This window comes from Pezoporus flaviventris, unplaced genomic scaffold (assembly GCF_033815535.1).
Source record: "Pezoporus flaviventris isolate CSIRO_AGI_PZ_B2104156 unplaced genomic scaffold, CSIRO_AGI_Pfla_v1 ptg000036l, whole genome shotgun sequence".
Lineage (NCBI taxonomy): Eukaryota > Metazoa > Chordata > Aves > Psittaciformes > Psittacidae > Pezoporus > Pezoporus flaviventris.
Genome location: NW_026892584.1, coordinates 1,010,137 through 1,037,044, shown reverse-complemented (window position 1 = coordinate 1,037,044; position 26,908 = coordinate 1,010,137). Strand labels below are relative to the sequence as shown.

Sequence of the window (26,908 nt, the reverse complement as noted above, 5' to 3'; positions counted from 1 at the left end):
GGTGCCAAGCCACAGGATCAGAATTCACAACATTTGCAGATCCTGCTTAGTCCAACAGTGGGTGTTTGTTCATAATGGTACTGTTTGGATGCTTCTGACCCAAACATCAGAAGAAGAGGTTACAAAGGGATGGTAGCCTAATTAATGACTTTCTATCATTTGTAGGCATGAAGTTAGGAGGCGCAGTTACAGTAGCTAGTACAAACGCCCCAGGCTTTTCAAAATTCAGAAATAGCTGATTTCTTTCACTCTTCCAAAAGGTGTTGGGATATAAGATAGATTTTATTTTTTTCTTTGGTCTCTTCAGGTGTGAAGCCCTTCCAATGTAAAACCTGTCAGAGAAAGTTCTCCAGATCTGATCATCTGAAGACTCATACCAGGACTCATACAGGTAAAACAAGTGCGTAAACTTTTCTTCACATTTATATTTCATTATTTTTAAAGTTTAAATCCAATGTTGTTGTAAATTATATGATTAGAAAGTATCTTAACCAGGAGTTAAATATACAAAATAACAGAAAGAATTTCAGACTGTGTTGGTTTTTCAATATGACTACATTCCCCAGGTGCTGCAGTCACTTTTCACAAAGGGCTTTAGATGATTTTGGAAACTAGGCTTTCTTCATGTTTAAAGACATTTCTGCTTGGCAAAATCTATTCTGTCAGCTATTGTGAAATGAAAATCATAGTCTCAGCCCACAGATGTCAAGTTGATCTATTGCCTTTACTGAAAAAGCCCTACAAGACAGAAATTTTAATTCCAGCTTCAGCCGAAGGTCTGTAATCTAAAGTATTCATGCGTACTCATGCTTAAGTGTCTGCTGAGCCTAATGCAGGATAGCATGGCAAAGCTCTTGCTCTTGCTGCTTGTACTGTAATCTCCCCAGAAGATAAAAGGAGTGCCTTTTGCAAACTCACACTGGCAGACACTAAAGTAAAAGCTTACTCAAATATTCAAGGACGTTTTTGTGGAAAACACAGTAGTTTGTATAAATGCAGGGAAAAAATAGGAGGCCATTTTAGTCTACTCTGCTCTCATGTAAGTGTAAACACCGCTAAGGAGCAACTGCAGCAACCTCTGCATTTTAGTTTCAAGTTTCAGAATTATTCCTGTGAACTGACATTTTCTATTCCCTTCCACTATATCTGCAGTATTTTTACTAAGTAATTGTTTACCGAGCACTTTGACATGTTATTAGATGTCACAGGGTTTTCTATACTGGTGTTAACCTTTTAAATTCAGTCTCTGCACAGATGGACAAGGAGCCTGAAAATCTTTTTCTCCCTGCTAAGGATTCTTATTTCTCTTCTGGACCGTAAAACACATATTTAATACTTTCAAAAATAAAAGAGAAATTTTAATAAAACAAATGATTCACTTGAGAACATGGCATTTTCTGCGGCACTGGCCAAATAGATGCTTCAAGTAACGGCCAAATATATACTTGCAACCTGAAAATGGTGAAGTGCATGGCTGTGTTCCTGGGCTCACCCCATGGTCTCATGATGAGTTGCAGGGCCTTTCTTCATCAGCAAGAGGTAACATTCTGGTAGAAACAAATGGCAAGTGGTTGTCACATGCTAGCAAGCCAGGATAAGCTACATTTCCCATCACAGTTCTTTGCTACCTGATCTGCCAGTTCAACACTTTTGTGACTCCAGTAATTTTTTACCCCAGGTTAGCTAAATCAGTGAAGAACTCGCTCTTTTTTTAATAAGGAGGCTCATATCCCTGTTCTAGTTGTTCCTTGCTGCAAGCCCACACTGCTGTCATTGCTGAAAGCAGCGTCCCTTGCACACTGATGCCCTCACAGCACAGACCTTTGGGTGGTCTCACTGCCTGCCACAGGCTTAGGTTCTGAGGAAGCTCTGCAGCTCAGCTGTGTGCTGCTGTGATGTTCTGTTGGCTGTTTTGGATGTGTCAGGCTCTGACTGTAAAATACACATATTCCAAAGGGAATGAGCTCAAGTGGTGGGTGGGGACTTTCCATCTCCATCTTGCCCTGTAGCTTTGTTCCCCTTTCTTTCTTGTACCCCCTGAATTTTGCCATGCTTGCAACATGACCACCTTGCTCAAGTTAACAGGCTCCATGTTAAATCTCAATGAAGGAAAGCATAGGTGACTTCCATCTAATTCCATCCTAATTTTAAGTCAACTGCCAAACTATTTCTTAGGCTAAAAATTCAGGGGGTTTTGTCTCCACAAGCAATTTTACTCTGACAGCAATCTTTGCTGTAGAAAAAATGAGTCAAAAAACAACTCCATACATCTATATACATTGTTAGAAATGGAAATGTGATTTCTGATATCTGTACAGAGAAGCTGTGCAAAGGAATTTGTGCCCAGCACAGAACTAATAGAGATAGCTGCCTCCTGTTGTGAGAGGACAACCAGAATTGCTTGTGAAACAGCCAAACTCTGCTGCTTTTACTGTGGTGGTTCAGTGATAGGTAACTCACATCAGTTCACAGGATGGTTTTGCTAATGCTGCCGAGATGAAAGAAGACCTCTTTATACAATCTGTGATTTTTATCAGTAGCCCTGACCAGGTAATTTTTTTCTCATACTGTTTTATGCACTCATGTGAGATAGCTGATGCTTTTGCCAGCATGTGTGTTAAGTGGATAAAGTAGATTTTAAACACCCTTAAATATATTGCATGAAATTTTGCAAACAGAAATACATATTTACTCCAACCCCAGATCCCCTTTTGTCTGAGTTTGATGTTTGTGAGGCACAATGTGAGGCAAGGAAGAGGAGAAGATGCCTGGGTGAGCTCGTACCACCCCAGGGTGTCTTGAATTGGAGAGTAGAGGTGTGTAGACAGCACTGAAGAGCCCAGCCCAGAGCTGAACCTACTTTAAAATATTTTTGGGGAAATAAGAGAAAATGCAATTCTAGAAGAAACATGAATCACTGGGCACTGCTCTGAGCTAATGAAAGCATTCCATCAGCATTCCTGCAGCGTCACAAACATGGCCTGATATTCCACGTAAACATTGTAGAAAATCAAGAGACCAGATTAAACTGTAAAAAGGTGGTGGCAGTTCTTGTTAAAATTGAATTGTCTTTTTTAGCGATTATGCTCATGGGAATGTTTGAGCCTGTAACACCTCCTGTAGATGTGCATCTACTTTATTTAGACAGTAGTGGGAAAGTTTCAGTCTGGCTCAGCAGACTTCGTGCTGAACTCTATTGCTTCTACCATATTCACTTACACTCACCAGTTTCAAAGAACTTCAGCCAAAACTCATTGAACTAGCTGGAAAAACTCTCCTTGACTTGAGGTCAAGTTCTAAATAGTCACTGACAATTTTCACAGTGACTAACAGTATGTCTGCACCACAGTCCAAGGTGTGACTGAAGCTTGTGCAAATGCCAGAGTGACTTTTAAACTAGCTCCTTCAAGAGCTGAGAGTAGCACAGACATGGCGATGCGATGTTCAGTAAGGGCCTGTCATCAGGAATGAAACACTGCAAAAAGTTCTACATCATCTGAAAAGGCTGTTGTTAGAGATCAGCCGAGGGAGGTGTAGGAAAGCCCTGAGTGCTGATGGGATCAGGGATTGAGGGCTCTCCCACACTCTCTTAGGACAGCCCGGGATGCCTTTGCTCCTGACAGGGGCTCTGCCTGACCCCTTACAGCCCTGCAGAAAGAAAACAAATAGCAGTGTCTGAGGCAAGCTGTATACCCAGTTAATAACAGGGTGTTTTGTTAACAGGTGAAAAGCCTTTCAGTTGCCGGTGGCCCAGCTGTCAAAAAAAATTTGCCAGGTCTGATGAATTAGTTCGTCATCACAACATGCACCAGAGGAACATGACTAAGCTGCAGCTGGCCCTTTAGGCAGTCCAAACAAGTGAATAAACCAGTGGGACATTATGAGCTATTGCAAACTTTATCAGCCATCTTCGATCACCTCTGTCAGAAAGCCGCATCTGTCTTCGCATCCCATTTGACACAAGTTAACTGAACTGTAGGATTCTGCTCAGCCTTGTCTTTCATTTGGACTTACACAAGTTCCCATTCAATAAGTTCAAGAGATTTTTATTTGTACTTTTGTTAAAAAGTAAGCAAGGTTGCCACAGTTATAGAATACTATAAGCTATGCTTAACCTTTCTCATCTGTCTCTAGTTTTCTGGTTTTATTTTCACTTGAAGTTTTCTAGGTGCAAAGTCTTGTGCCTTTTTAAGTCCTACAGTGGGTGGGTGGATCCTCCCTGTTGAAGGTAAGCTTTATGCTTACTTCATCTGTGCATACACTGAGGTTTCCCAATGCTAGTACAGCTATCCTCACAAAATGAGATGGACCAATCACCTGAGATACTTCAGGTAAACTTTGTACTTGTACTACCAAAGGGCAAGTTTTTTAAATTGGAAAATCAGCTTTTGAATTTCACAAATCAAACGTTTTTAAAGGACATATTTCTAGAGCAGCTAAAGATAGATGACCCAGAGCCTCTCTGTACAGAAAATAAGAATCTTACTATTAAGTTAACTTGTTTTTAAAATAATCATATAATTGATCCTCCCCAAACTGTTTGTTTTTTTTTTTTGTCAATTAACTCTCTCCCTTTCTCTGTCTCTGCTTAATGTATTGGTTTAAATTTATTCTGTTGTAAGATGCATAGATCTTCTTTACACAAACCTAATTGCAATCATTGTAGACATTTGGGATTTGTTTACAATGTAAAGCCACACTGGTTATGTGGCTGGCGAGCTGTATAAACTTAAAACTGAACTTTTAATGGGGCTGGTCCAGGATCTCCATTAGCAGATTACTCTTAAGATAAGTAACTTAAAAAGATTCTTTGTCAAGTATATGTGAAAAAGACATTATTAGTGTAACAAAATATATTGTTTCAGGGGTTTGGGAGGAGGGATTTATTATTTACTTTTAATTGCTTGAAATTGTGTGTATATGTATATCTGATAATGTATTGCTCTTAGACATCTAAAATTAGAAAGTGTATAAATATTAGATGCATCACTGTTCTGATGTTGTTGCTGTTACAAACTATTGATAACACTAAGAATGTAACCTGCATTTTTCACTGAGCTTTCAATTAAAGCCCATTCAAAGAGAAACAAGTGAGCGTCCAGCAGATGTCTTGTTTCATGTCTGGTATTAAATTTCAAATGCCCTGTCCAATAGTATCTTTTCATTTTTTTTTCCCTGTATATAAAGGTACCACCATCACTGATGACCACTAGTTAACCTGTCCAGGTCCTGACCACAATTTATCCATCTCACTTGGGAATCATACTGGCAGGAGCAAACAGTGTCAAGTTTCGTATTGTACTATAAAGCAGTTGCTTCAATCCCTCATCTGCTTACCAAACTGCTCCTTTTCTTTTGACCTGTAAGATTTGCGTAAGAACTTTATAGAACAGTAAAATCCCATTTATAAATAGCAGCGCTGGCCTTCTGTAGGACCAAGCTGAAACTCAGCGCACAGAGAGCTTCGTAGGTTAGGATGTCACAGGATGACTTTTAAGTAAAAGTTAACTTCTTAGAGTCGGGGTGGCTTAAATCAGTTCAGCAGGTTGAAAAAGTCTCTCTGAGATGATGAAGTGTGAAAATGCAGATAAAAAAATATTTCTGTTTCTTTGTCATACTGCCTGCTTTCCTTTGGATGTAAGTACAGCCTGCCTCAGTGCCCTCTGACCTTGCAAAATATTTGTATCTCTTTAGCAAAAATCTTTAATGTATCTTGCCAAGCTCTTTTCTCTAATGTACACAATGGAGTTCTATGATGGGTTGAGCTTTCTATCTTAAAGAGCAGCTGCATCATCAAGAAAACTCAACAGTTAATTCTTCAAGTCCTCTTTTTCGCATGGGTATTGCATCACTGTTAATTAACAGTAATTACTGTTGGGGTACTGTGACTCATTTGTATCAGTCAGCTTTATCTTTGGCTGCCAAAAGACAGCATCTCTCTGGAGAAACTCATAACAAGTGGGGCAAACATCTAATATTTGGAGCGAACGGTGTACATAAAACTACACAGAATTAAAAAATGAAGCAACTCTTCTTGCTTTCTTCAGAGAAAGCTCAGTCGCAATAACAACGTCCTCTGATTTACCCAGCAGCAGTCTGCAACAGCTACAAAACAGTCTGTTTTTCAGCCTGCACCCAAACCAGAGAGCTGCCACGAGTGCTTGTACTGAAAGCCAAAAAAAAGAAAAAGCAGCCTCCCATTGTGTCTGCATTAGTCAAACGTAAATAAAACTATTTCCTGTGAACTCCAACCAGAACTCCACTGCAGCACGGCCGCATTTCCAGTGACATGTAAGTAACTACAGCCAGGGGTTTGCTGCTTGGTGAGTCTTGTGCCAAAAGCAAAAAAGTAGGTGGCTACCAGAAACAAAGCAGGGCTGATGAGTGACAGAGCTTGTCCTTTTGTAGCTGCTGTCGCCACTTTTTCAATGAATGCATTTACTGCTATGCCACTAGTTGATGACTGTCACATCCCCCACCCCACCGCGTACAGTGAGGACAGTGTGAAATGATTCTTATTAGATATTATTTTTATTCCTAGTTATTTTACAGCCTTTGTCATGGGAGACACTTTATGTGATTCCCTTTCATTTCCTGGTTTTCAGGATTTCTATCAGCAAGGTAAGCCACCTTTATGGCAATGCTTTACTCCATGAATTTCTCAGAAGCAGCCCCCAGACACTGGTTCTTGCAGCATGCAATACCTCATTTTGCAGCAAGCAGGCTGAGTTTCTGTGAGCTTGACCTCCATATAAAAGATGAGGGGGCTGTGCTCTGTTGTATCTTACACGTACCCTTAGCTCTCTGGAAAATTTTCAGTCCCGCAATTAATTGAGCAAATTTTTTATAGCTCTGCCCTCTGTTCTTAAGCTGGAAATGTTATTTTGGCTGATGGTTAATATTGTATCATGATAGGCATGCTACTCCTGTCCTGTAGCTTTCACAGCCCCCCAGGATGGAGAATGTTAATTCTATCTACTTTTTCTTTGTGGTGTACAAGATGTGTTAGGTTGGAAAGGGAATGTGGTCTCTTCTCTCTCTGGTGGTGTCAGCTAGGATTCAGGGGTTTACCTGCACCAATTATTTTAAGGCAGGTGAATGCAGCAGTGTCCCTTCTGCTTTGGGAAAATGTGAGCTAACGTGTCTGAATGGTAACCATGTGCTCTGCTGCTGGTGCATGTGAGGTTCTTTAAGGGTACAGACTGTACTGACCTCAGAGAAGGCACAAAGGTGTTATCTTGCTGCAGTTAGGCACCCAACCTGGAGCTAGTTCATCCTTCAGGTTCCTGTAAGGAAAGGGGGGACTTGCAAAGATATAGCTCTTTCCTTCTCTTTCCACGGTGGATTAGGTGAACTGTTCATTTTAGGAGCCACTCCAACCAAGCCTATCTATTTCAGGATGTCAGTAGGATTCATTTCACTGTGCCACCAACCAGCCTTACAGAGGCTGGGAACAGTTCCTGAAGGTGCAGGTAGGTGACTTAAACCAGTGTTTCTTCCTCCTTCCCTTTCCCCAGACAGGAACTGGGAAAACCTTGTCATGCAGTCTTTTCCCATTATCAGTGTGACCTGACAGCAAATCCAATATGGTGACCTTGTCCAAAAGTCCGACAAGGCTCTGGCATGGATTGAGGGGCTTTGGGAAGGTGCCTGCAGCCCCACACCTTAGAGCCACCTGGACATGAGGTAGGTACAAAAAGGCAACCAGCAGGCACATGTTTGCTACTGCCAGAGGGCAAGAAAAAGTTCTGCTGCTCAGTCCCACTCAAGCCTTGTTTGTACCTTCCCCATGGGATAAGTATGGGCAGGGGGAGTCACTCAGTTTTTTAGGTGGGGAACTCTTCCTTCCTTGGGGAAAATCCTCCTTCCCTCTCCCTCCCCTCCAATTAATAACAAAGTAATTAAAGGCAGTGTATGTAGTTCAGAATGGCACTAATGGATGAGAAATCCCAGCTGCAATATTTGGGAAGATTCAATAAAAGATTCATTTGGATTCTTTTAGTTATTGGAAATCCTGGTGACACAGAGGAGCCTAATGAAACAGAAGAACGATGAGTTAAAAAAAGCCCAAACCCAAATCCCAACCTCACTGACACCATACTAAAAATTAGACAATTAAGAGTAAAACCAGGAATGTAGCCAGAACTGTTTCACCTCAAATAATAAACACAAGGATAAGTTGCCAAGTGAGGTCAAAGAAGCAAATGGTAAAGTGAGTTTAAGAGACAGATAGACACTTTTATGGGGAGAGAGGGGATTGAAGGATACAGTGACAAAACCGGGGGTAGAGCTGAGATAAACCTGGAGGACAGTGGTGGGCCAATAGCCTCAGAGAGTACTCTGAGTCCCGGTGCTCAGCAGAGGAGCAGAGCGGCTCTTGGTGCTTGCAGAGAATTACCCGGCTGTCGGCAGCCTCCTGCAAGGGATGAGGGGCAACTGCCAGAGCAGTCTGAGGGGAAGGTGAGCCTGGCAGACAGCAGTGGGTGTGCTCTCACTGTGCTGCTCCCAAAAGTTACCCTTGGTTTCACAGGTGAGATGACTGCCAGGCTTGCTGAAAGTCAGGTTTTTGAAGAACTTCCACCCAAGCAGCTTGTCTTCTTGCAAGTTACCAGTGGAAAGCACAGAAACACTGGAACACCGGAAGAAAAAACAGAAAGGAAAGAAACTTTGGGTTGTTTTGTTTATTTGTTTTGTGTATTTATTTATTTTTTTTTTTTTTAAGACTGCTTGTAATATGGGAAAGAAAAGTTTGGGTAGAATATGAGTCAAATGAAGCAAAGACAATATATACAAAGGTTATGTTGTTCTCTGTTTGTAGGAAGCTTTGAATACTTTCATGATGTCAGCATAGCTTGATTCCTATAGGAAAAGCTGGCAGAACTTCTGTGGCTTCAAACAGTGGCATGAAGAAGCCTGGTTTTACGTGCTTGGTTTTCCCATCTCTGCCCTGACAAGCAGGTGTGGTTCCACTAGCCCAGTAAGGCTGTTAGATGGTGGTGGTGAGGGAACCAAGGCCAGCATGGCCACTGGAATCAAGCCAGCACATTAGATACACAAAGTCCTGTTTTCTATGTAAGATTGCAATCCAAACACAAACACCAGCTTCTGCTGCTAAAAAAGTTTGCTGTGATGCCTCAAAGGGCTCTGAGCAGTGAGGACGGTGTGAAAGGATGTATTCTCCTGTCCTCTAAAACACATAATTTGGACAGCTCTTGTGCTAGGTGCTGTAGAAACCACGAATACCAGGAATACTCTGCCCTGAATAAGTTGCCAGCCACAGGTGAGGGTTTAAAAGACCAAGTGTATAAAGGCACTGAAAGTCTCGAATGAGAAAGTCTAGTCCCCAGCAGGGCTTTCCCGTTCCTAATGACTAAATGCCAATCCCATAGGTATTAATATGATTTAATAGCATGAAATATGATTTAATATGATTTAATATGTGAAACAGGCTAGTTATGTTCTGATGAACTCGGGCAGAACCAACATCCTAATCTGCAAATGAGAATGGAAAGACCTGGCTGATCATCCTGGCTTGAATGACTAGGTAAATCTAATATAAAACTAGTTGCCGCTCCCCAGCAATGAAAGAAGCCCTTTTGGCACAAGGGGATTATAAAAAACCCCAGGGCTCTGAGACACCTTATTATGGAGGTGCGGGAAAGAACTAGAACTGTGTTTACTCTCAGGCTGGTACTTTTTATGCCTTATTCTCATCTGAGTCATGCCCCATAACTGCCATTCATTTGAATAAAATGCTGAAAAACATCTACCAAAAAAAAAAAAGAAAAAAGAAAAAGTATCCTCACTGCCTGGAAAAAGTCCTTCCCAGGAGTTTTTTGGGAAACAGCATGTCCTTGCACACGTACTGTACTCGCACAATAATCATGTCTGCTCAGTGTTTCCTCCCAGGAAGGTCTCTGACATTTTTAACCATATTGCTGAGGTTTTTAGGTGAAGTTATCGGTCTAGCTGCACAATAGAAGTACATTGTAAAGTCAAATAAAGAGGTTTTTATCTACTCCAGCCCAACAAAGACCCACATTTAGAGCAGGAGAGTTGTTTCGCTCTCAGCCACTAGACGGCTTGGCCTGGCGGGTTTGCTCACTTGTGCGACTGCTGCATCTCAGGCCAAGCCACTGCTGGAGGAATTGCCTAACCTGCAACAGAAAGTTACAGGACTTACAAAGCAGCAGTCAGAGCTGAAGACTGTCATGTAACGACTTCAGATACAGTTCAGTAGCCTGAGTATGGTATTGTGCTGTTATTGTAATTGCAGCATTTATCCAAGTGGATTGGGGAGCTATTGAGAACCAGAGTTTTAAACATCTGGTAGCCTGGGGCATTCTTCAAAGGCCAAGCACTTGCTGTCCTTCAGGTTGCCTTGGACACTGCTGGGGAGAGGTGTGCTTTAAATCACTCACTATTCTGTTACCTCAGAACTATGGAGATGCGTGTTTCTGGTATTAGAAGGAAGAATTAAAAGAGAATCAAAGAAAGGAAAGGTCACATGGCAGCAGGATTTGAATTGCCTGCAGTGAATATTGCCCTGGTGAATGTCCTCTGGACTGTCTGAATTACAAATCTCAAATTAGCTTTGGTACTGCTGTGGAATGAATGAAACCCTCTACTGGCGGAGTCACTTCCTCAGCCTGCTAAGAGCTGCCAGACTTCAGTGCGCCTTGCTGCAGGCTTCCCCTTTGTGAATCCAGTCTGAAGAGGATGAGCTGCAGTTCCCAATACTGAAGATTATCACACAGTACAAACAACCTAACAACAGCTTAATATTTCTAAGCTGTATAAATTCCTAGTGTCTGCTACAGGCAGAATCCAAACACTTGTGTCAATTCTGTACCATGCCCCAGACTGCCAAAAAACATTAATATAAGCATATTTATCTGGGCTGCAGTGTGTTACCAGAATTCATTAGGACAATATGTGATATGGTGCTGAAACAGAAGGCTGGGTTTCTCTGGCCAGAGATGAGGAAGTCTAGTCCCTGTTGAACTTTTTCTACTGATAAAGACAATGTCTGCTGGCAGCATTCATTTTTTACTAGGCCATCTGCATCTAGTCAAGGATAACTTGACTTTGTGAAAAAGCCGTTCATCAGAATCAACCCTGTACAACTTTCTCTTGATGCGTAAAGCAACACAAAGAAAGAGCAAGATGGTTAATAAACTTCTTTGGGAGCAAAAGGTCAATGCTGGTGTAAACAAAGCAGTGTCATAGTACTATACAGAAGCATTGAAGTTTCCTGCATGTTTATATGGCTGATGCCCTGTTTCTTTTTTTGTCAGTGTTTGTTATCATTTATTTTGCTCTGCTTTAGCTGATCTATAAATCTTTATAACAGTGTTCTTTATTTTCTTAATTTTGTCATCTCTCTTAGTGCCTTTTATCACCTGTTTGTGTCCAGTATGTTTGCTACTCTCTGCTGCTTGATGGCTGCCTACCATTAGTTTTTTTAACCCTTTAGTTCTCATCTACCGCACACATCCAGTAATTAAATCTTTCAGAACATTCCTTTTCTTTTTCTAAAGCTGAATCAAACACTGAAGACATTCCCATTTTCTCCTTTACAAATCATTAACTATTAAAGGCAAAAAATGAATATGAGATGGGGAAATACTCCTTACCCAAGTGGTAGACCCTTGCTTTTAGCTATGCAACACAGACAGACTAGGTCGTAGCTGTATATTTTTCACACCAGGCCTTTATCATTGTTCTTCAGATCCAAACTGGAGAGTCCTGGACTCGCATCCTGTGGAGAGGCAGCAGGTTCCTCCTCCTGCTCTCCCAGTCTTTGGTTTTCATGCTTCACAGCCTCACATGTGGAGAGCACAGCTGCTAGAAACTGGACCAAAGGCCCCAGGCTCCCTTCATTTCAGTCACAGATCACCTAGCCAAGCATTTTATTATGGTCTAAATTAATGACAGCCAGCTAACAGGAGGATATTCCATATCCACAATGACAAACATGAAGCAGCTGATACCTTGGTAGTGTTATTTGGCTGTTCAGAGGTACTTGCTTTAGAACCACAACGCTTAAAACCTCATAGATAGACAGATGGCATTTGCCTAGAGAACAGGTATTTTCTTGAGCATACAAGAGTTAAAATTCTTCATTAAAGAATGCCAAAGAAAAAAATGATGTGAGTTTTTCTTAGTGAAGAGCCTCTAGACTTCACATTTTTTCCTTTGACCTGCTTCGTGTTTTGAATGGGCTAGACATCCAAATCATACAAAATATGGAATTGGCCCCAAACATTTCTTGGGGAATGTCCTCAACAAAATGTATATTGCCCTTTTTAAGAGATTACATCTTGAAATGTTTTGTTTGGTAGAGACTTATGCAATGTAATGTAATGGCACCAGAATATTTATTGAAACTGGGTACTACAGGGAACCAAAAAATACTAAAGACTCTGAATGTCACAATTAACAATGAATTTTGAGACCACCCAGTTAAAACATTAATCTCCCTTGTTAGTAAATGTAATATAAAGTAATGCACTTCTAATATTATGAGCCTCTGCTGAATCTGCAGTATTAGACTCTTAGTTAGAAAAGCCCCATGGTCCTGAAGCTAATACAAGTAAGACTTTTACCTGACCAAAAATTGCTGGGTTAGGTTCAAAACCCACAGTTTATTCCAAATTTATTATCCTAGTTATACAGTTAAAGGGTGTTCTGTCACATTGATAACAAGAGTACAGGAAGGTCTATGTTGGGATTATATTCTGTGTATCATGTAGTTCAGGTGGATTCCAGCACTTCTGTGTAGAATGAAAATGCAGGTGACAAGGAAACCTAAGGCAGTTGCTTTGATGGGTTTTAGCTTTTATTTTGTTTAACTTCCACTCTTTGTATAGAATGAGCATTTAGTTTCAGAGATTTAATTACTTTAATAGAAGATAGGAGTGAGCTAATCTTGAGACTCAGTTGAAATACTGGCCCCAAACATGAACTCACTTCAGGAGCAATATAGAGAATAATCATGAATTGTGTAACACTGTAGTCAGGGGAAATTTTGTCATTGTGCATTATTTAACTTGGCCATTTGCTGGAAATATTTAGTACATTCCTGGCTCTTTTTGCAGAGATCCATCTTTAAAAGCAGGGCTGTCGTTTTACATTTTAAATGTAAAAAAATACCCTAAAAATATAGTAAACTCAGAAAAAAAATCTCAAGTTACCCTGCTGGATTTTTCAATTGCATTTTTAAATCAAAGATTATTGGGATTGAATGGTTTAATTCTTCTCTTTTATATCAGTGCATTTAGAATTCTGACCTTTTCTGAGAACATTAATAACTGGTGAAAACTATTGTGCCTTCTAGTTGAAATGCTGATTTCTGTACAATGTGCAGATTGCTTGAGCTGACTGGTATGAAATTTGATTTGCATTAATCAGCCACAGGCAAGGGCAAAATAAAATGACTGTGACCCATGAGAATTTAGAATATTTACAAAATTATGCTTCTGAGCAGCATGGAAGGCAACAGCTAACGTAGGGCATGTTCTGTCTGATTCATGAAGTGAATCACCGTAATCCAACCTGGTTGTCAGAAGAATTTGGGCTGTGTTCCTTGAGTAAGAGGCCCTTCAGCTGTGATTTGACAAGGAACATAGGGTGTGATACTGAGAAAGAATATGCCGTAGTGAATAGGAATTTAAATATTCCAGCTTCAGCAGGTGTGTGGGTCCTGGCCCCAAACACCCACCTAACCAACCAGCCAGTGCTAATGCTGCACTGAGCATTGTCCAGATAAGGAGCAGTCCCGAGGGTCTTGGCCACCTCTGCACACCATTGCCTATGGCAGTGGTTACCTTTGACTAAACAGCGACTAAACTTTCCCCTTCTGTGTGCTGTAGCCTGTAGCTGGGTGTGAATGAAGCACTTCAGGAATTCTGCAAAAGGTATCTTTGAGGGTGTAATTTTGGCTTACATAGGTGAGCCACTGAAATCAGAGTTTGAGGTTTCCTTGTGCCAGATGGGTTGCAGAAATGTGTCTGTGGAATGGCAGGTTCTCTCTTGGGCTTTTCTGCTCAAAACCCAGAAGGTGGTTAGTCTAGACTTGAAGTTTTCCACCATATCCCTGTGCTAAATCCAGCCAATAATTATACTACAGGTAAAAGTACTTGCCTGACTAAACTGTTCCATGAGAACGTTTTCAACCATGGTTTTGTTTCTATGCTTTACTTAAGTCTGCACTAGTCACAGAGTTGGTAACAAGTGGTGGATAAAGAGTGTTTTTAAGACACAGAAGGTAATTATGCACTGTCAAAGTTATGTATACCTTTCTTTCCAGCTGAGCTTTGTGAACACTTAACACAGCTAAATGTTACGATGATTGTAAATTGCATGTGATATTGCATTTGGTGCTGCTCGGCATAGCTGTGCAAGTAAAAAATATCACCGCTATGTTACTATCGGGACATACTAATTTTCTCCATAATGTTAGTTCATCTTGGTTTCTTGTGTGGAGTTAACCCATTCTGATTATGTTGATGTGGCTTTGAACTGTGAAATATTGCAGTATAAGGCACACTGCTAAGTTAATTAAAAATATGAATTGATTTTTCATATGGGCAGCTAAACTTAGGTATCTGTCCCAGATTTCAATGTCACTGGGCCATGTTTACATTTAATCTTTTGGGTCTTTTTTTGTAGAAATAAAATGCTGAAAACTGTGAAGGCAACTTGAATGTGTTTCTCTCAAACCGCAACTGGAATGTTTCATTTCAGTATCTTGTGAGAAAAGCAAAGGGGTTGAAGAGTACAGATCTGCCTAAAGAAGAAGTCTTGTACTCAGCACTGTGGAATAAGAGCATTTGGGCTGCAGGAAACACAAGTTCAATTTTCTCCTTTGCCTGATGTAATCCCAGTGAATGTTTTTCATAACAAGCAAGTACAACATGGAGATTTTCATCAGGCAAGCAAATCACATTTTTATCTGCAGATCCAGTAATGCTGCTTTTGGGTTTCTTTGTTTTTTTTTTATCATTACACCAGATAAATCAGAAACACTGATACTGGTGGCACTGGATGAGGTTGGCCAGTAATGACCTACTACAGACCTGATGGGTGCTGAATCTGTCAGGTAACAAGACTGTACTCACTCATGGTATAGTTAGTGAATTATACCTTAAATCACTTAGTTTGAGTTTACTAGTTGAAACCTCAGTCAGAACAAAGATGAACAGAAGTTGCTGCTGTTAGTGATGTGCCTGAAATGAGGCTTATAGTCTATGCTGAATTCTTCACACCTGGTTGTTAATACAATGAAAACTGCATACCTGAAGAATTATAGAAGTAGCCAGGATCTCAGTCCATCTACACCTGTAGTTAAGAAACTATCTCAATGATCAAAATATGAAAGATGCAAAATTAACACCCATGGAACAGTAATGTTTCACTTGTCAGAGATCTACTGTTTCCTGCAATAAACTAACAAAAATAGATCATGGTAAAACATAGATATGTGATACAATGGGAGAAATCTCTACTACAGAAAACTTTGGATATGGGTCACTAACTTGAGGGAAGTGCTTATCTCCTTTATTTATTTCCATTATGTAATGAGCACCACAAGATAGTATCCCATTATCCCATTGTGCCTTAATTTTTTTCAGAATAGGGCTAGGAGATGTTTTTATATGCCAGTTCTCTGCAGGGAACATATTTTTCTTGTGTAGGAAATATATTGTTTAATGTATATGAACATTTTAATAAAAACATAACTGATGGTCTGAAAGGCTGTTTCCCTTTACATGAAAAAACCTCCCTCTGAAGCAAACAATTTTTGTATATTACATCTCTCGTTGCACTCTGCTCTGGTAATTTATAAAGGCTCACAGTCATCGTTATTTCAAAAGATTAATCCTGTTTAACTAGTTGATTGAGCAGAGCAAGACATTAGTGGGATAGTTAGCTCTGTGTCACAATATACTAGATAAAGGATTATGCCCCACTTAAGAATTAATAATATTTTAAACCTCTACATAAACTATTTTTTTATCAATAAACATGTCTCTGTCAAAGGGCCAGATGCACTCACAGGTCTTAATTGTTCAATCCAGTGTCTAATCCCCACTTGATCAAGTTTTTACCGACTTAGCAGCTGTCTGGAGAGTGACAAATTTATGATTCAATTGCAATTTCATCTTAAACTTGAGACTGCATGATCATTTGTGGGAATTAGCTACCTGATAAGATAACAAGGGTGGAAGAAGTGCACATAATTCTGTGCAGCAGAATTGGAGTGTTGCAGAACTCCTTAGGATGCATTGGAAAGACACAAATGGCCATTAAGGGATTAGCCCATCACTGATTGAGTGGCTGCACAGAGTTGAGGTTTGCTAAATCACTGGAGCGGTAGGTCATTATCCTTGGATACAGGAGACAGTTGAATCTGTGTCCAAATGCATGAGCTGTAAATTGGAGCAAACAGAGTGTGCCAAAAAAGAAAAATAAAAAATGCTGAACCCTCGTTCTTCAACTGTTCAAATTTCCAGGTCATACCCCAAGCTTTTTTTCTCTCTTGGCATAAAAAATATTTTTTCACTGCCTTTAGTATCAGCATATTCTTGTCTCTGTAATATCTTTTGAGTGTATTGCTTCCCCTTCAGTGCTATCAAATTTGTGCTTAGTTAACAAATCCTGAAACCTAGATAACATTTTAGAAACTGATTAGGAAAGCAATGTTAGGAGTTTCCCTCTCCAGTTTTGATGTGTTGCACACAGTCACTGCTAAATGTGTAACTAAAACAAATGAGTTTTTCTCATTTGGGTTTTGTAATGACAATATTTTGTAAGGTCTCTTTTCTCCAATAGTTTTACGAGCTATTGAGGTAAATCAGCAGTGTTCTGTTATAGTTTTATTTTCAAGAACTGTGAGTAAAGTAATGTCTTTGTTAAAAATAAATACAAATCCTTTTTTATTTTTTTCATGAAAAATCATAAAAAGCTGCAGGAATAACCCAACATTCCTGCCTTCCTTGAACATGTGTTGATGCAGCTGATGAGTAAAACTAATCACTGAGCAATTCCACTTCAGAGCTCTGTAATAATATGTCTAAAGACTATTTGGCAGTTCAAGTTAATAGCTTAAATATGTCAAATTTTGGAATTTCTGCTGTGCTGACTATGGCTTTTGGCTAGCCTGAATAAGCCCAAGATCCCTTGCAGCTATTTCTCTGAGAATTGAATGTAATGATCTCTTTTCCCAAGCTATAGATGCGTCTAATATTGTTCAATTTATCTGAATCTAGAAGAGCACTAACTTTAGAGGGACTCGTTTCCTGAAGCATAAAGTATTTTACTAGAAACGCGTGAGCTGGTACCAGCTCCAGAGAAACATGGTTAATTTTTATCATGCGATGAACAATGTTACCTTCCTAACACAACAATAAAATCAGCAATACAGAACAGAGATGGAGCTGGAGGCCAAAGCTGAATACTGTACTCACCTGTAAGTAAATGTTTTTAATATAATTATACTTCACTGAAATTAGCAGAGAAGGCAGGTGAATGTGTTCAGCAGTAAAGGTTTTAAGCCAGGTAAACTTATGCAACCCCAAACAAATGTCCTGTTTTGCCCAACACTCATCAGGTGGTATGAGGAATATTATTTCCCACATCTTTTACGCTCTACCAGTCTCAGTCTAACTGCTGAAAAACTACTGAGGCACCTGGGTCTTTGGAAAATGCCCATACCTAATATAGAAAGTAGAAGAATTGGGACAGTGTAGCTGTCTTCAGTGGGACTGGGAACAAGATAAAGCGGGGGCTAACATAAGTTTGGGGGAAATAAACTGAAAGGCAAAATAAATTGAAAGCAAAAATAGATAGATAGATAGGTAGATATGAAAAAAAAAATCAGAGAGGAAACGACAGTTTTCTAGATTTGGAGTTAACTCTAATGGCAAGCCCAAGAGTTTGAATTACCTCAAAAGCTTTATCAACCTTTTAAATGTTGAAATCCTTGGCCAGCTCTACTTTCTAACGTTCAGCTGATGTCCAGAAGTTTGGACAAGGAGATGGTGAGTAGAACTGTGAGAACTAAAAGGAAGGAAAGTGCAAGAAGAAAATCAATCTGCCAAATTAGACAGAGCAAAGGAACAGGAAGAAAAACAGGAAATAACCTAATAAAATCTATTGGAAAATAGATAACTTCCAGTGCCCCAACAATTTCCTCTCACAAAAAGTATTGGCAGTATAAAACAAATTAGAGGCACATTTCTATCTGGCTATAGAAAGTAAGCTATTTAGGGATGACATATGGCATTTTGCTCCCTGAAAAGTGCAAATAACTGTGTCAGGCATGAGTCTGAAAGCCCCATAGGTGAAGACGAGAGCACAAATATGACCAAAACAATGCAAGCTGAAAAAAGAACCAGACGGTTAATGAAAATGAACTTCTTCACATGCAGTCATGTGTATCTCTACCCATTTTTATTAGTTCTGCCATAGAGACTGGGATCACAGGGAATATAGGAAACCTGAAGGAATAAGGGTAATGCCTCTGTGCCACAGCACCCTGTATTTCTGGAGATCTCCTAGGCAGCCAGGCATAATAGCTGTTTGGGACCAGAGCAGAGAAGGGGACATGTAAGCTAGTCAGTTTTATTAACTCACTAGGTTCTGATCTTCACTCTATTAGGTAGCAAAGAGGCCAAAGAGACTTACTGTCCCACAGTGGGTGGGCTCTCAAAGATGGCATTTGTTCAGGAACGATATCACCGCACCAGTTGCTCAGTGCTACTGAGTTCTTGCAACAGTTTTCCCAGCAGTTACCTATAAAGACACCTTACAGAGAGTAGCAAGTCCTCCCCCATTTGCATAAAGTTTGGCAAATAAGTAATGAACCTATTTGCAAGTGGAACACTCATTCTGCGGTGTTTAAAGTTTTTGCACGCTACAGAGTATTATTTTAAAGAGGCTCAGAGCTTACTTCAGCTTATTAAAGTAAATATTGTAGCATTAGTTGTTAGCCAAAACCAACAGAAATATAATTAACTTGAGTAACTCTGTACTGAGCAATAACACACATGATTTACTTCACTGTGTTTAAACTGATCTTCCCTAGAAGCAGAAAGTGTATTGGAAGCCCAGCTCAATCGTGTGAAAGTTAAAATGTGCACTTAAAATAAAAAAAAAAATTCTTATGCAGGATTCCACAGGTGAATGAAAACACTGTGTTAATAGTGTGACTTATTTATGTGTGTTTTTGTCCTGTGCATATATACTATGGGATATAGAAGAAAGCAAATTAATCACAATTAAAGTGAATCCAGACTATGGAATGTACTTTATAGAATCAGAATGTTTAAAAACACACATGTATTTTCAGCTTCAAATTTATAATTGATTTTAGTGGAATAAAATTAGTATCTTTCACAATACTATATAAAAAAAGAAATCTGCTTTTTTGTTTACATCATTTCCAGCTTTAGAATGACAAAATGAACCAGGGCGTACCATGCAATGATTTCACCCGTTGACACAAATGAAAAGGATAGAACAGACATAATACATCTGGTTTAAGACTTTTAATTGCCTTTGTGACCCAGTTCATACCAAATCCTCTCAAGGCAAAGTCTTTTTCTTTGTATGCATCATGGGGCTAAATCTCTATCTGAAATATGTTGCTTAAAAAAACATCACCATGTTAAAAAGTAACAATATTTCTTGCTCACATAAATCTTTAGTACTTGCAGGTGACCTGAGAAAGTGAGAAGTGGAGAGTTCAGTTGTCTGGTGAATGAGTATGTTAAACTTTCCAAATAAAAGCTATTCCTAAAGCACCAGATTCTTTTGGCAATTAATCACTATACTGTTGTTTATTAGGAAGACAAGCCTGGAATTTTTTAGTAACTCAGGTAACCTTTCATGGTTTGATGGATACAAAAGATAATTGTGTCTGGAGTGATTTAATGAGGCTCTCTGATGTAATATAGTAGTCTGTGACTACTGAGTTGGTGTCTCTGTCCTGGGAATAGGGAAAGGGTATTGGAGGAGGGCATGTGTACAGGAACACACTGTTATAAAAACAGTCTATTGCTAATCAGTTACTAGAAATATTTTCTATGTCGCATAGCAAGCCAGAACAGACTGCTGGGATAACAGCTCTGAACTTCACTGGTAGACTGGAAATCCTGGCGCAATGTTGAGTGGCTTCAACAAGGGAGATCTTATAGAATCAAGAAATGAACAATATGCTCAGCACAATATCCTTTAGAAGCACAATACTTTGACTTCCCTGAAGTCTGAGTATTTGCACTTTTTCAATGGATGGAAGTATGGATCCTAAAAACTTTGCTGTAATCAGGGGCTGAATCACTGTGTATACTGTGGAATTGGCATCAGATAATGCTGATGGTGTTTATTTTTGTAAGAAATACACAGGCTTCTGAAATGTAAATAGTATCTTCCTTCATGGCAACTGTCCTTTCTACAGGGCAAGCACTAGACCACTCCCTCACACACATCACAGATGGGATTTAACTGCGCACTGTGTCCTCAGTGCTGGTTTCCTAACAGCAGTGTCACTCACTACCACTCAGGCTATGAGAATGTCAAACATAAGTTAGCAAGATCTTACTGTCTCCACCAGAAAGTCTGTTTAAAATTAATTCTTAACTCCCAGTTTTATAATGTCTTCATTCAAGTAATTCCTGCTTTTTTCCCAACTGTTCAACTCCAGTCTGACTTTCAAGAATGGCAATGTAAAATTGCTTGTTCAAGGAACCTGTTCCTTCAGTTGTATCTAATAACTTCATTTCCAAACATGTTTGGTTTTGTTATTTTGGATTTTTTGTATTCCGCGAACAGTTAACCCCAGGAAGATTTGATATAAATTTGATATAAGATTTGATATAAAACTTCCTCATGTTGCATGACAATATGTATTTGGTGGGTTCCAGATGTATGATCTATAAGAAAACATTCCCATTCAGAAAAATGTCTGTAGTCTACACACTGCTTAGAAATGATGGATTTGCTGAAGTGCATTCCTGAATTAGAACTGGAGAGCCTGAAATGAAGGTAGCGAGCTCTCACAGATGTATCCGAGCAATTACCATCTGTGATAATGTGAAAAGCATGAAAAGTCTTTCTTGTAAATATTAAGATCCAAATGAGCTTAGAAAACCGACAGTAAGGGAAGATGAAGTTCCTATTTACAAACGGAGCACTTTTGGACGTGGAACAAGAAGCAGCATAAGAATCCAGAGTGATTTTATGCATGCCCAGCTTATCCATAGAAACTAAAAACTTTGCTTCCATTTTTAAGTAATCAAGTGGGGGCACACTGAAGTTCTATTGTTTTCTAAAGGGAAAATGTATTGTTTTCTGAAACTACTCATCTGTCTTCTGAAAAATCACAACCTTTTCAAGGTATTTCATATTGCAGAACCAAAATCATGTCCAATATTAGGAACTTTGGAGAAATCAGCTTTTACAGAGGAAATACATTTCAAGTTATCTACATGTGCTCTGTAAAAACTTTTTCACTTTTAGTTTCTTCAGAAAATGAAGTATTTCTGAATATTTAGGATGTGTATTCAGAAATGAAAACTTAAACGGTCTGCAAATATCCCAAAATTCACAGTGCTAGTGAATCCAGGAAATGGGACATACATCAAAGCACTGGTATTTTAGAGGCAGCAGGAGCATTAAACCCACTGGGGTTTAGGAATTCTGCAGATTCCAAGGATTCTCAGCCTTTGCAGAATATATGTCCTCAGTTGCAAAGTCATGATTTGCCAGTGTTTTCCCAGGTTTGTCATTTTAGAGCATCCTTAAAGCCAAGAATACCAGTTCCAGATCTCAGTAAATTGATAATGAGTCTAAAATACTATGTAGAGGAAGAAAAGCTGAAAAAAATAATGTGGTCTGAGAGCAAAATTGAGAGAAACAGTGTGTCACAAAGCAAAAATGAGAATAAAACCTTAAATTAAATGCAGTATAAAATGAGATCTATCCTATTGAATGCATGACAGAACAACTGCTGTCCACAGAATTTTCTAGAAAATACAGGAGAATTTGAAGTTAACGATATAAAAAATTTGCAAGAATTCCCAGTGTGATCTTTTGATACTCCAGAACTGACAATTATTATTATATATAAAAAAAATTAAAAACTTAAATGCTTATCTCTATTTTTCTTGTCTCATTTAGATATTTAACATAGATTTTCAATGCTAAAGATTTTTGTTTTGATTTCAAACAAACATGAATTTCTTCTGCAAGATGCTGTACACCATCCGTTCCCATTCATATTTCACAGAAGTTGGAACCTCTCAAGTTTTGCTTTCTTGTGTGGATAAAATCTTTGCAGACAAGAAGATGGCTTTCGGATCTATTGCTACTGTCTTTCACATAGCAGCAATAAGTGCTGAAGATGCAGATCTACTTCCAAGAAACGCTCATTACTTTGCTATTACAACCCATACAACCTCTTTGCCCTATGCCAGGATTTTTTTTTTTCTGAGAAATCTCTACTCACATGGGTAAAGTTGTCATGTCCCAGAAGATATTTTTGAGGGTGCATCCAGGCCACAGCTGATACTAGATCCACGTGTGTTAACATACAGGGTAGGATTCTGCACACTCTGCACACTATGGGCAACGAAAATGGCAGTCAGTCACCACTGTACTCTTGTAAGGTATGCATTATAATTTCTACTTTACAGAATAGTAATTTCAGTTTACAGAGGAAAGCTAATCTAAGTCAACAGCCTGAGCAAGCAAAGCTTCCTTCCCTTTTTCCATGTAAACTGTGCAAGTGTTACAGTAGTTGGGAACTTGGAAACACTGGATGAACTATTTGTACATAGGTCACCTTCCATGTCTTTTCCAAAGTGCTGTTATGTGACAAAATGGTTTATATCTTAATTCATGAAATTTATTTTTTACTGTAAAACAAATGATAATGAGTAGCTCTTTAAACTAATGTTTTATTTCCAGTGAGTCAAAGTTTTGGCATTAGTTTCATGGAAAAAAACATTAATCTTCACAATTGAAATGAAGAGCTGTTGACTGAACATGTCCTGACAAAATTCATATTCAAAACTGCTCACAGATCTTTCTCATCAAATTTTAAGCAATTCATATCTGTTATTGACTGTTAAGGACTAATAACTATTCTTCCTACTCAGGTTCCTTTCCTGTGTCATTTGAAATATTCACTTCCAGAAGCAAGAAGAAAGGCATGTTTAAATATCTGCTGAGATGCTTGTGTATGTGTAAGGATCTGTCGGGTGTAATAGGAACAAACATTTGTTTCTTACCCTTAACCTCTGGTTAACTAATAATGTTGTGAGTTGTAGTTCACAGGAGGGAAAGATGTTTGTTCCCAGCTGTGTAATACAGACAAGCCTTGAGGGCTGTTGTGAAGTTCTTTGAATAATTTTTTCTCCTCTGTCCTTCTGGGAAATGTACAGAAATTGATACAAGACCCTGCTATCATTCATATGGCAGCAGACTAGGAATGACTGCTAGAACATCCGGGACATGCTTTATGTTTAGCACTGACAATCTAAGCAAGACAAATATGATTTATGGGACAACAGTTCAGATGGGGAATGAATGGAGATGTCTTGGTGAAAATATCAGCATAAATAGGCTGTGTGAAGGAAGTAGGTTTTAAAGAAGGATCTAAAGGAGATTTGGCATGTGGCAGATGGGAAGTTATTCAAACTATAAGAGGCAGCATGGAAAAAAAAGTGAAGCTGAGAGCGGGAGAAAGACATGAAAGGAAGGGTAGGACAAGAGGGGCACTGGAAAAGTCTGCTGATCCTTTCCATATAAATCTAAACAAATACATCTTCATAGCCTGAAAAAGGTGACTAATGAACTTCTGGTGAATTCTGGTGTATTCCTATGGATAATCCTTAATAACATTTCAGAAAATGTCATCAAGTCTTTCAAATCTGGATATTTTGTCTTAGTAAAGCAAGAATTTGCAGTTTGAAAAAACCTCAGAAATTATTATTTTCATTGCTGCAGCACTTTTGTGCAAGAGACTATGCTTCTTCAGAGAGTTTATAGCCTGCTTAGACAAAAAATGGGCAAAGGGAAATATTTCCAACAGATTTGTATTACAGAAGGAGACCTGCCAGCATCAAGTGATTTGCTCAATGACCTAAAGGAAGCTAAAATGGTGGCAAAAATGAGTCAGTCAGTTCCCGCAATGCTTCCATCAAGATATAATGGCAGCACCAGATTCCTAAAAGCTAAAGATTCATATTCATTCCTGTTTTGAATAATGGACTCAATTCGCTCACACTATACACCTTAGGAGTGTCCTAGAACATTTTTGAAGGCTGATCCATTGTCAGGTCTGTAAGAAACTTAATACAGTTTCTCAATTGCTCTGGTAGATTTTTATTCTACTTTAATTTTCTTTGTTGGCTTAAAAACCATGTATAGCTTTGTTTGCCTTTTTCCTAACTAATCGTGTTCTCAGTCCTTCTTCCCTGCCTTTTTTTTTGCCAGTGATACAAGCCTTGTCAACCCATCTGTTTGCTGCTTCTCCAGTTAATTTGCAGTGCATGCAATGCTTATCAGAAAGCAAGGAATTATTTCCTTGAGCTGGCTCCTGTTGTCCAGGACTTTTCCTTCCCAAGATCTCCTTCTCCAATGTATTAACTAATTATCATCTTTAGGCCAAGATATACCTGGGTAGAAATGATATGTATGCAATGAAAAAATGAAAGAAAGTTAACATTATTTGTATGTAAGAGGTTACGTGGTTACCACCCTCTTTGTGGTTATTTCCTTTTCTTGAGGGAGAGCTAAATACCAAGTGACTGAGGTAAAAAACGTACAGTAATGAATAAATTTAATGTCCATGTAGATGAAATCAGAGAGGGAAATGTAAAGAATACAAAAATTGAATTCTACCACAACTCCAGAATAAAGGCTGCCAGAATCCCAGCACTGTGAATGTGCGAGGATTTACATCCCACAGCAGCACACAGTGTGTACCATAAATACTGTGGTTCCATTTACCCTATTACTTAACTCAGTAAGAAATTTTCTGGTTTGGGGTTAGTGTAGCCGTAAAATCTTTCTGTGCGCTACCCTGAGATTGAACTTTAATCTATATCTTATCTTCTGCTTGAAAATGAACATCCTTTCTATTCTTATCAAGTTTCTGCTTTTTGTGAATTGTTGAGCGTCAGCCATATTCTGCTTGGCAGTTACATGACGTTGTTGCTGCTCAGCCGTTTGTTGTGCTGTGTTACCTTTGAAATTCATCCCTCTTTTTATGACTGCACTCCAGAGGCCCTGTTAAATAACCTGCCCAGGGCTAATGTTTTCTTGAATTTTGGGCTGGCTCTCATACACTCACTGCTTTCTCATTAGATTGTACAAATCTCTCACTGTGATACAACATAATTTATAGAGAAGAAAACCCCAGATTACCACGTACTACAGATCTCCTTCTTACTGTTGGCGAAACTAGCCTTGGACCAGGTGATAGGAGACTATCTTCTTACTATCTAGACTAGATAAAATAAGTGTCCTTTTTTCTTCATAGGCACATCACGGATCTCAGCACCATTGTATGAACTGGATTTATCAGGTGGACAGTGTTGTAGTGTAACATACCAGCTACTGTGTAATAAAAGTGAATGGTTTGGAACACTCTTATTCGATTTACTTATCAGTCCGTCATACTGATGATGACACGTATTTAGAACAAACTATCCTTGAAAACAAAAGTGCAGTCCTTCAGATTATAGCATTTTCCTCATATAAGGAAGACAAATGCAAGGCCTAAAAAGACTGCCCCTTTCTTTTTAAAACACACACTGCAAGGTTAAGACCTTTCCTCTACCCCCAGCCATTTATCAGCCCTCTCTGGCAGTGGTTCCCCTGTGCTCCCCCTTATGCCTCAGGCACCATGTCCATACCCATGGGAGGCGATGGTATTTCTGAAGAAAAATGCTGGGTCTTCTGCACAAAAATGCTGAGAAACAACCTGTGAATGACGCAGGAAGCAATGTCATGTGTGTATGGCACAGCCAGAGCCTCAAACACCAGGCTGTCTGAGCCCCCTTGCCTGGGGCTGTGCCCTGAAGGGGCACAAAATGGCTGCCCTGCCCTGGGGGCTTCACCACCACCAGAGTCCCCTGGGGTGCTTGGAGCTTTTCCCCGTCCTTGGGGAAAGGTGTGTGTTTGTGTTGGGCAGTGAGCATAAGGTTAAAAGAGAGAATAAATTCCAAAGGAAATGTTTTATTTTCTTTAAAAAAAGGAAAAAAAAAAATTATGGATAGATTTCCTTGCTTACTGGTAGAAAGCACATCTCTTGGCAAGCTGGGCCCTGTCAAGGGTTTACTTGGAACTTCAAACAGATACTTTGGTTAAAAAACCTTAAATCTTTCCTTCTAATAACTTTGTGCAGTAAGTGAAAAAGAACAGTGTGGATTTAAATGAGAGAAGTTTTTCTTCCAGATGAAAATCTTCATGGAACCTACAGAAGTAAGAATACAGTTTACGTTCACTTTATTCTGAGGGAAGATGGTAACTAATTGGCCTATCTGTAATGTTTTTGGAATGATTCCACTCTAAATATCCTTTATAATTAAACTAACTGGCTGATTTATTGGACCTGCATTTCAGATTCTGCTGTGCTGAAGGGATTCTGTTACATTACTTTCAATGATGATCATGGTCTTCTCATCTGGTGAAACAAATTCAGCAATTCTGTGCAGATAAAACTTGCTTGCAGGTGTTGCCGAGTAATGGTTTTCAAGTATTTAGAGTAAATTATCCTATGAGGGTAGTCCCTCAGATTATAGAATTTTTCTAGGGTGGAGAGGTCAAGTCCGAGGTCTAAACAAACTGAGGTAATGATCCTTTCAATTTATGAAAGAGCTTGCATAAAACTGATTGG

The 26,908-nt window shown here is 39.2% G+C and overlaps 1 protein-coding gene and 1 long non-coding RNA gene across 7 annotated transcripts in view; one reads left to right on the top strand and one right to left on the bottom strand.

Annotated features, from left to right (window-relative positions):
- Nucleotides 1-5,143, top strand: part of WT1 (WT1 transcription factor) — a 33,768-nt gene extending 28,625 nt beyond the window's left edge. For 2 of the 5 annotated variants that reach the window (XM_061462796.1, XM_061462798.1), the window contains exons 8-9: nucleotides 308-400; nucleotides 3,724-5,143. In XM_061462796.1, coding sequence (XP_061318780.1) covers nucleotides 308-400; nucleotides 3,724-3,845 — 215 coding nt within the window. In that variant the 3' untranslated portion in view covers nucleotides 3,846-5,143. Of the gene's footprint in view, nucleotides 1-307; nucleotides 401-2,465; nucleotides 2,551-3,723 lie in introns of all 5 variants that reach the window. The other 3 variants (XR_009745007.1, XR_009745006.1, XM_061462797.1) reach the window with 3 other exon arrangements.
- LOC133274051 (uncharacterized) overlaps nucleotides 1-26,387 on the bottom strand; it is a 31,663-nt gene extending 5,276 nt beyond the window's left edge. Inside the window, exons 1-4 of one of the 2 annotated variants that reach the window (XR_009745011.1) lie at nucleotides 25,926-26,387; nucleotides 22,511-22,614; nucleotides 18,640-18,798; nucleotides 15,300-15,450 (exon numbers count right to left, since the gene is read on the bottom strand). This is a non-coding gene — a long non-coding RNA (uncharacterized LOC133274051). The remainder of the gene's footprint in view (nucleotides 1-15,299; nucleotides 15,451-18,639; nucleotides 18,799-22,510; nucleotides 22,615-25,925) is intronic. The other variant, XR_009745012.1, reaches the window with a different exon arrangement.
- Between the last annotated feature and the right edge of the window lie 521 nt (nucleotides 26,388-26,908).